The 10,692-nt window shown below is 44.6% G+C and overlaps 1 protein-coding gene across 5 annotated transcripts in view; it reads left to right on the top strand.

Moving 5' to 3' along the window:
• Positions 1-810: 810 nt before the first annotated feature.
• Positions 811-10,692, top strand: part of HERC2 (HECT and RLD domain containing E3 ubiquitin protein ligase 2) — a 262,965-nt gene continuing 253,083 nt past the window's right edge. For 4 of the 5 annotated variants that reach the window (XM_077296926.1, XM_077296923.1, XM_077296924.1 and 1 more), the window contains exons 1-2: positions 830-999; positions 7,576-7,666. In XM_077296926.1, the coding sequence (XP_077153041.1) occupies positions 7,595-7,666 (72 nt within the window). In that variant the 5' untranslated portion in view covers positions 830-999; positions 7,576-7,594. Of the gene's footprint in view, positions 1,000-7,575; positions 7,667-10,692 lie in introns of all 5 variants that reach the window. The other variant, XM_077296925.1, reaches the window with a different exon arrangement.

The following is a 10,692-nucleotide window of genomic DNA, read 5'->3' as shown; positions in this document are numbered from 1 at the left end:
ACCCCTCAAAGTGACTACAAACATGATGTGGTCCCTAAAAAAAATGATGTTGTAAAAATGAGAAATTTGGTTCCAAAACTGTTTTGATGTAAAGTAGACATGTGGGAAATGTTACTTATTTATTAAGTATTTTGTGTGACATCTCTGGGATTTAAGGGCATGAAAATTAAAAGTTGGAAAATTGTGAAATTCTCACCAAATTTCCATTTTTTTCACAAATAAACGCAGGTAATATCAACATTTTTTTACCACTATCATGAAGTACAATATGTCACGAGAAAACAATGTCAGAATCACCGGGATCCGTTGAAGCGTTCCAGAGTTATTACCTCATAAAGGGACAGTGGTCAGAATTGTAAAAATTGGCCCGGTCACCCTTGCGGGTAAAGGGGTTACTGAATTTATCATAGAGAGCCTCTTCACATAGTGTAGCTACACCAGTCTGGTCACCCATGCCACCGCATGCAGCTCAGGAACAATGAAAGCTACTATGGAAGCGTGGCCATATTGGTTACCCCAACTCTGACAGGAGAGGGCACTTCAAGGACTCGCGTGCACCGGCATTTTTTCCCTCACCAGGCACCACCATGCACACCGAATAATCACCAACGCACTGAGAGCGTCACTTCCCGCCCTCCTGCCCTCAGCCTGCCGGCGGCGTGACTCTGTGTACTACGCACTCAGCATACGCATCCAGACGCCTGGCAACATGTCACGTGACAAGTGCTGGCGTGACGTCACGCTCCACCCACACCCCTCCCCTTTGCAGCTCTGGGAGGATGTCCCGCCCATCCACTTCACTGATTCGTTGGAGGTGTTGTGTTCTGCTGTGTGATTGGCTAATGTTCTGCAGTCTGCGGCTTGTTCTTCCTGTGTTGCCTACAGAGGCCGCTTGATCCTGACGGGTGAGCTGGGTACCTGCTGTGGCAGGCTGTGCGAGTGACCCGCTGGGGGCTGGTGGCTGGTGGCCCTCGCAGGTTGCCGGGGCCCTCTGATCAGGTGAGTGCGACCTGAGCTGTCACATCCGGGTCCTGGAGCATTCCCCCTATTCTAGTACGAGGATGTGCTCCGGGCTGTGATCTCTGCGCCCTGTGTGTGATGGGCGCAGCGTTACCTCCATAGACTGGCCATCAGTCACTGAGCACTAGCCTGCGGCGTCTCCGGAGTACAGGGTGACGTTTAGGACGTGTTCTCTGCGTATCTTTATGCTCTTCTCCATCACCAGATATGTATTGTCCCCTTCCAGCAATGACCTGGCTCTCTGGGAGCAGTACTCACCCTCCCCAGGTCCAGTCTCTGGGATTGTCTGCATCTCTGGCAGCCAGTCAGTGAGCTCCGCAGGGGCCGTCTACACGGGCTGAGCTGTCGCTGTAAGTGCTGCCGCCAATACCGGACCCTGGGAGCTGCCGGGGACAGTGGGTGACATCCAACCAGGGCGAAACAGTCTGACATGGGACGTCAGTGTTTGCTCCTGCCACTAGTAATCCGGATGGTATGGGCCGTCCTCATGGCACTGGTCAGTCAGACATCGGCGGCTTCAGACGATTGTGTGATGAGTGACTTTTCTTTGTCGTGGAACGACTTTGGGTTTGACAGATTCAGAGATGAAGGGAAACTGATGTGGACGTTCATCCAGTAGATTTCTATAGGGTCTTTCTGTTTCAGGGAGCCGGATCCAAAAATGCTGTTTGTTCGTTTTCCCCATCTCACTCCATGATTTTGCAATAGAAACTGATAGAAAAGCCGGAGAGCAACAGATGTGAAAACTGATCCCAGTATAATGAATAAACGGGAGCCCCGGTCTTGTGGAAGAAATTCTTACTTGGCAGCAAGTCTGGTGATCGGAATTCACGGTGTCATAGGTCCCATACTGCAGGCACAGGCAGGGTCGGGCTGGGGTGTCTGGGGCCCACCCTACAGCTCGATGCAAATATCCATGGTATAGTTGACTGTAAAACACCGGCGGCTCCTGCACATCTGCTGTGTGCCCCCATTACTGGGATGTGTAATGATGATGGTTTGCAGTAAAGGTGGTCTTTGATGAAAAGCAGAGATCACCGATCCACAGGTTAGGTAGGTGATTAACTTCTTGATTGGTGGAATCCGACCATTGGAAACTGCACCGAAGAATGGATGCCCACCAATCAATAACTTATCACTTATCCTTTGGCCATATTCCCATGTCCAGTATTCGGTCAGTATTTTACCTCAGTATTTGTAAGCCAATATCAGGAAAAAGTATAATAGAAACACGTCATCACTTCTGTATTTATCACCCACTCCTGGTTCTGGCTTACAGATACTGAGGTAAAATACTGAACCTGGCCTTAGGATAGGTGACTCCTTGTTTTCACTGTAAAACCACTGTAAGTACATATTTGCTATTGTGTAATAGTCACAGGACAGAAAGGGGTTAAAGATCCAACTATTTAATCTCTATTGGAAATCAAGAATCTTCCTCTTATTGATATCAGAGCGCACAAGTGACCTCACTACACAACACAATGGACTATACCAAGACCAATGATACCAAATACAAGGAACAACTACAACACCGTGACCAGACTACATATTACCACCACATAGTGACCAAAGAATACCACATACAAGGGATAAAAAGCATCACACCATAACCAGATCACATATCACCACCACATAGTGACTGAATAATACCATATATTGTACAAGAGAGAAATACCGTCACACCATAACCAGACAACATATTACCACCACATAATGACCGAATAATACCACATACATGAAACAAATACTGTCACACCATGACCAGATCACATAGTGAATGAATAATACAACATGTAGGGGAGAAATATTATCACACCATTACCAGATCACACCATTACCACAACATAGTGACCGAATACTGCAATACTGATCATATAATAAAAAACACAATAGTAATAACATTAATGTTACCGCTGGTGTCATTACACACAGGAGTTCTGTATATAGTGTCAGTGTGCAGGTAATTTAGTACTCACCAGTGACATTATACACAGGAACTGTGTATATAGTGTTCGTTTACAGATAAATCGGTGATCACCAGTGACATTACAAAACGTACAGTGCTCCCGTGTATAATGTCATTGGTGATCACTGCATTACCTTAACACAGACACTATACACAGAGCTCCTTTGTATATAGTGTACAGGTAATACAGGGTTCACCAGTGCCATTATACACAGGCGTTCTGTATATAGTGTACAGGTAATACAGTGACCACCGGTGATATTACACACAGGAGCTCTGTATATAGTACACATCGTCGCTTTTCTTCTTCATCTGGCACAGACTGCCATTACTTCGTCCAGCTAGGAATCATCTCATCAGTATATTATACAGGTATCAGTTGCTGATCGCTTCCAGACCACATTACCCTCTTCTTTTTTTTTTTTTCCCCCCGACTTCTACATTTTAGTCAGATGAAGAAAAAAAATGGCATAGTGCCGCCCTGTACAGCAACTGGACCCCCTGTTGTTCCCCCATGGAAGATAGTATCCTCAAAAGTAAATTAAATTAGAGCAGTAATAATGTCCCCTGATAGACCCCCACAATTATGTTCCCCACTTACCAACATAAACCAATAACATGTTCCTCATCCTGACCCACATACAGTATATCACCCCTTTATTTAGTAATGTCCCCATCCTAGGCCCCTTTATTTAATAATGTCCCCATCCTATAACCCTTTATTTAATAATGCCCCTACGTCGCCCTGTACTGGGCACCTATGTCCACATTACTAAGGTCCCCATCCTGGGCTCCTTTATTTAATGTCCCCATCCTAGGCTGCTATGTTGCTCCTATGTCCACTACCCTGCCCAGTCACAAAGGGGGAAAGAAAAAAGATTGTTTTCACCTTCCCCCCCCCCCCCCCCCCGCCTCCGGGGTCCTCTTGCGACTTGATATTCGGTGGGGTTGTTAAAATGGCCGCCGACGTCATCTGTGACAGGGCGCTCTGATGTGTGACAGGCCACGTGCTGATGTCAATTAGCTGTAACATTGAAGGGTCGCGGGCCTATTAAATGCCACGGGCTTTGGCGTGTGACCTTTATGATGACGTCACTGCTATGTGATGTCGGCGCGCAGCTTCTAACAGCAGAGCGCCCGGTCACAGCTGGAGCCTTTGTGTTGTTGCGGCGGGTCAGGTAACCCTGTGTACGAGCGCCTCCTGCCTGCGCTTTTAAAGGGCCTGTGCCCCTAAAAACTGTGTTGTGTGTGTGTGTTTTTTTTTTTTTTTTTCTTCTCTTCCTCGGTCTCAGGGCCCATTGAGCATTTCACCGGTACCCCGCCAGGCCAGCCCGACCACGGGCACGTGAATGCACCGTTATCTTAAACTGATGTTGGGGACACATGGACACCTTGTGAGATGGCTTCCACCCCGGTACTATCTCTTGCTGTGCCGGTTACTTGGAATAATCTTTGTTTCTGGGCACCGTCACACCCTGTTATGCTCAGATAGGGAATGGGTGTCACTTGCTGCCTGTCTGCATTGACAGTCGGTGTGGGATTCTCTAATGTGCTTATCTAATGTCTGGTGGTCCTTGTCGGAGGATGCTTTTTAGGTGTATTGTCGGGTGGTTTACCCAGCAGTACATTTATCACAGTAGGTCTAATAGCTGGTGCCTGTGAGGGCTGCAGCCGCCATTGGGTTGAATATCTTGTATATTCCCGTAGTCTGCAGGGACGGGCTGTGGGCAGAAATACCAGCCTTCCATATCCACAGACATCATGGCAGCCTGTACACCTGGATGATGGAAGGAGCCACGTCTTCATGGCACTCTCCACTCAATATATGGCTCATTATCCTTACAGTTGTAGATGGCAACTATTAAGGGGCTTTATTAAGAATGACAAATTCCTTTAAGAGCTTGCACACAACTGTATATACAGGGTGGGCCATGTATATGGATACACCTAATGGGAATGGTTGGTGATATCAATTTCCTGTTTGTGGCACATTAGTACATGGGAGGGGAAAACTTTTCAACATGGGTGGTGACCATTTTGAAGTTGGCCATTTTGGATCCAACTTTATTTTTTTTCAGTGGGAAGAGGGTCATTCCCATTTTATTTCGGTGTATCCACATAAATGGCCCACATTGTACATTGAGTGAGTGCTATCCAATTTTTTTTTATCAGCACTCGGACCAATGTTATACAGTGGGGCATTTTTGTCACTGACAGAATCCCTGTGAAAAAAAAACTGCAGCCTGTTATTTCACTTTGAAATCGTATTCCGCTCACCCACTCGTCTGTGGGTGCTTGGAAAATGTCAGACTGCACTCAGATGACATACATGTGCAGTCCGATCTCAGTAGACTCTCAGAATGGAGAAATCCTGTCTTCATCTTCTCCTCAGTGTGATCCAATTCTTGCATCCCGAAGAATATGATCGTACTGTGCTGACACTCGGATCACACTCTGATCAGTGCCAGTTGCATAATTATTATTTTTCGAGCACCATTGATTCCATGGTGCTGTACATGAGGAGAGGTTACATGCAGAATGCAAATTCCAAACCATGACAGACCGGACTCGTCTGAAAGACGCCATGTGCATATGCCCCAAGTGTGCTTTCACATTGCGTTCTGTGTTCCTGTCGGGGCATACACCTGAAATCCTCTGCAAACCAGGGGTCCGGACATGTGCGCTGACAGGACATGTAGACTAATGGTGATGGCAGAGTGAAGGTATGCACCATTTTCGGGACTGTATGGGAGGAGGACACTTGGCTGTAGTCTACTATGTCTGAGTGTCCGCCTCCTGTAGTTGCACACTCCTGAAAAAAGTACACTGCAGAGCGCATGTTCGCTCTGCCGTCACCATTCCGGTCTATTGGCCCCGTCTGCGTCCGGATTCCATTTTGCAGGCGATTTTGGGAGGATGCCCTGATGTGTGCACTTGTGTTCTGTGCACCATCTTTCCACCTGAAAAAGCGACGCAAAAGCACTGCAGAAAATGATCTGCCATTTCTTCCTGTTCTAGCAGTGACTATATGTTACCCTCTGTCACATTTAGCAGTGTTTTTTGTTATTTTAATTTTACTTTTTTTTTTTTTTTTTTTAATCTATACCCCTGCACACAGTCGGCACGTTCTGAAGACTTTAATGCTAGGATGTTTACATGCATCATTCTAGATCATGGATGTTTTTGATCTGTTAAAGGGAACCTGTCAGCAGGATTTCACGCCCCAAACTATTTATGTGCACAGACAAGTCCAATAATATACTTACATGCCCAGTCCATGCCTCTCTCCATTACTGTAAAATCGGTGTCAGCTGATTGATATACATATGGCCATGGTAGATCTGAAGCCTTTGTCACTCCAGCTCTATTCCCCGCTCAGTTCCACCTCATTCTGTTGACTGACAGCCTCTATGCTGTGTGGCTTCAGTCAAAGGAGCCGTCGGCCAAGCAAGAGGAGTTGCTGGGCAGGGACTAGATGCGGAGTGACAGAGGCTTCAGATCTCCAGCCTTATCTGTATAGAGGAATGAGCTTGATATGTAATGATTTAGCTGAACTTGTCTTTGAAAGAGCCACATACACATATTTATTATGCTTACTTTTATAATGCTATCTTATTCCGCAGCGCTTTACATACACTATAGGCACTGTCCCCATTGGGGTTCACAATTTAATTCCCTATCAGTGTGTCTTTGGAGTGTGAGAGGAAACACACAAAAAAAACACGGGGAGAACATACAAACTCCTTGCAGATGTTGTCCTTGGTGGGATTTGAACCCAGGATCCCAGCGATGGAAAGATGCAGTGCTAACCACTGAGCCACAATACAGTGCTAACCACTGAACCACTGTTCTGTCCACATTTAAATCGATGGGGGGTGGGAGTGAAATCCTGCTGACAGAATCCCTTTAAACTTTGATTGTGTAAAGATAGAGGTAAGTAGGCACATACATACAGGTGCATCTCACAAAAGTAGAATACAATCAAAAAGTTAATTTGTTTCAGTTTTTCAATACAAAAAGTGAAACTCATAGTTATTACAGACAGTGATCTTTTTCACGTGTTTATTTCTGTTAATGTTGATGATTATGGCTTACTGCCAACGAAAACCCAAAATAAATTAACTTTTTGATGTTCTAATTTTGTGAGATGTACCTGTAGAAGGCATACATAAATTCTGCACTATTATTATTATTTTGAGGTTTTCTGTGTCTCTACTTGTCAGAGCTGAAATTTATGCATTTGCTTTACAAAAAAATGTGTTCACTTTTTGGTTACTTGTTCGTCCACTAGTTATTAGGACAATTTTACTATGGGCGATTAAGCGCCCGGGGTTTAATACTCTTTAATAATCAGGTGTAAATAGACATTAGGTCAGTGTATGTAGATTTCTATACTTTTGTTAAATTACCCATATTATCGAAGAATCACTTGGGCAGTAGGAGATGAGACTTTAGCGGAACCCCAACATGAGCAAAATTTGTTATTTTAAGAGGGATTTTATGGGAGTGGTAAAAATTAATTTCTCTCTTCCTCATTATTATCAGTATATTATAGTACTTTTCTAATTCTCTCTATTAAATCCTAGGCAGTGTACTGTAAGCAAGATGTCTTCAGAGAAGTTCACCCTGGTTGCACAATCAAGATTTGATTCAAAATGGCTGAAGACAGATTTACAGGTAAAATTGTGGGTTTCATTGAATCGAATAGATCTGCTTCTCCTGCCTGGATCTGCCTGACTGACTGGTCGCTCCCTATGCACACTCGCAGTAGGTCTAATAAGTCCACAGGACTGGGTGAGGAGAAGCTGCTGGTTACCTATCTGACTAGTCATCCGAGTCCTTGTTTGGTTTTCCAAAGTCTGTATTCTCTGAAATGCCAAAGCGTGTCAGAGTAAAACTTACATGGCTGCTAGCGCGCCTCCAGTGTACGATTCATGCAGTCTGTGGTTGTCAGCATGATTTGGATGACAGGTTGCCTTTAAAGGAGTTGTCCGGTCTTTTGCTGTAAGTCTGCGGTCACTCTTCTGTGACTGCAAATTTTTGAATCTTCACATCGTGCGCACCGCACACTGTCAGGATTCTCCGGTGTCACCAGTGAGTGTGGATGGTCATGTGACTGCAAGTATGCTATTTGCATACTCCGATTACATGTGAGTGGGATCGCTCCATACAAGTGATTTGAGCGAGGCTGAGCACATCAGTTAGAATGTAGCCGGAAGTATGCAAGTTGCATGTTTGCAGTCAGTTCGACACCGGAGAATCCTGACAGTGCGCTGTGTGCTCGCTGTGAGGGTTCAGGAGTATGCAGTCACTTAGTGACTGGAGTACTCGCTTCCTCAGTATATACTAACATCTGACACTTTTAAGCTTGGAAAAGCAAACAGTAAAGCTGGAGGGACAGAAAGCGCAAATAGGGTCTCATCTGATCGCCAAGTGGTATAAGATGTTATAGGTACGCTCACCTGATAGGGTTGTGACAGGCACAACACCTATAGAAGCATGTAAGGGCTACAGCAGGACCACCAAGGAGATGCAATGAATAAGGAATATGGTGGTTCAAAGTCCGCGCTGCCCAGGGTTCCAAAAATGCGATCAGACACGGAGGTGAAGCGTGAGTGCGGTTTATTTGTCAACGCATTTCAAGGTTTCCAAACTTCTACATCAGGACGAAACCACAATGATAAACGATCATTGAAGATGTTTGGAATCCTTGAACTGTGTGAGATCACATTTTTGGAACCTTGGGCAGCGCGGACTTTAATCCACCATATTCCTCATTCATTGCAATTTTAAGCTTGTAGCTTTCTTGGTCTTTGCTGCTGGAAAATAAGTTTCCTTCCCTGTGGTTTGCTCAAAGAAACATCCTGGCAGACATCCTGTTGGAAGCCGATGGAAATGTTCCCCATGGCTGCACATGGCCATTCTGACATTTCCACATGGCCTTTCTCTGAACCATTAAATTGCTGTAATATGCTGATCGACGTCAGGCTTATGACATGTCCTTATAGCTTTCCATTAACGCAGGAATTATGAAAACTTCCTTTGGTTAATTTTCAACTTGATTTTAAGACTAATTAAAAAAAACATATGAAAAATTCCTGGCTGCCCACGAGCCGCAGTGTACGCTTCCCTCGTGTCAGCCACGGATTATAGTGGGCATCATCTCTAGCCTTAGCCCTGCTGGACCAGTAAGGAATTATGCAATGATTTTCATTTTAAATATGGTAATGAAATGCGGAGGTTTGTCTCTACATATCACAGAAAAATTGTAAAGCTTAATGTTGCGGCTGTCTGCTAGATAAACTTTATTCTGTGGCATTATTTTCCTTCCATCATCCTGCTCCTTTTTAGACCATTATACAGGGTGAGCCATTTATATGGAAACGCCTAAATAAAGTGAGAATGGTTGGTGATATCATCTTCCTGTTTGTGGCACATTAGTATATGGGGGGAAAACTTTTCAAGATGGGTGATGACCATGGCGGACATTTTGAAGTCAGCCATTTTGGATCCAACTATTTTTTCCAATGGGAAGAGGGTCATATGACACATCAAACTTATTGAGAATTTCACAAGAAAAACAATCTTGTGCTTGGTTTTCACGTAACTTTATTCTTTTCATGAGTTATTTACAAGTTTATGACCACTTATTAAATGTGTTCAAATTGCTGCCCATTGTGTTGTATTGTCAATGCAACCCTCTTCTCCCACTCTTGACACACTGATGGCAACACCACAGAAGAAATGCTAGCACAGGCTTCCAGTATCCATTGTTTCAGATGCTGCACATCTCGTATCTTCACAGCATAGACAATTGCCTTCAGATGACCCCAAAGAAAAAAGTCTAAGGGGGTCAGATCAGGAGACCTTGGTGGCCATTCAACTGGCCCACGATGACCAATCCACTTTCCAGGAAACTTCATGTAGGAATGCTCAGACCTGACACCCATAATGTGACATCCAGAGGAAATGAGTGAAGTGGCCGCTGATTGGCCCCAGGGCCTGCGTGGTATAAGTGTGTCATGCGAGCCCAGGAGACTTAGTGCCGACACCAGTGCAATGGCGCCTGCACCTGAGCTGAGTACAGCTGTTATTTTACAAAGGGAAGTGTAATGATTGAGAAGTGGTTGTCCGAGTAGTTGACAACCCCTTTAAAGAGGGTTTTCCACTTTCAGAAGATTACCGTATTTTTCGGACTATAAGACGCACCAGACTACAAGACACACCCAGGTTTTAGAGGTGGAAAATGGGGAAAAAATATTTTAAGCAAAAAATGTGGTAAAATATTTAATAACATAAATAACATACTATTATATGTGGTGTTATTATAGATAATAGTATGTTATGTGGGAAGCTACAGATAGAAGATGGTGCTGCGGAACCAGTGTGGTGTCTGTAAAGTACTATATGAAGGGAGGGTGAGTAAGAATGGGGGCACAGGGCTTATATTTAAAGCACCACCCCAGCACTGAAAAATAACACTGGAGTGCTGCTTTAAGATCCCGTGGGAGAACTATAACTCCCAGCATGTCCTGCAGATCCAAAGGAATACTGGGAATTATAGTTCACTACAAGAGTGGCAGTGCTTTTTTGTGTGTTGTAATTACTAAACTTTTAATTCTTACTTGTACAGGCTGTGCTCACATCAGTGCAGGTCCTGCAGCCAGCCACTTCTGAAAACCGAAATGATCTCTCTACAGCTT

Source organism: Ranitomeya variabilis, chromosome 3 (genome assembly GCF_051348905.1).
Source record: "Ranitomeya variabilis isolate aRanVar5 chromosome 3, aRanVar5.hap1, whole genome shotgun sequence".
Lineage (NCBI taxonomy): Eukaryota > Metazoa > Chordata > Amphibia > Anura > Dendrobatidae > Ranitomeya > Ranitomeya variabilis.
This window is presented reverse-complemented; position numbering and strand designations above follow the sequence as displayed.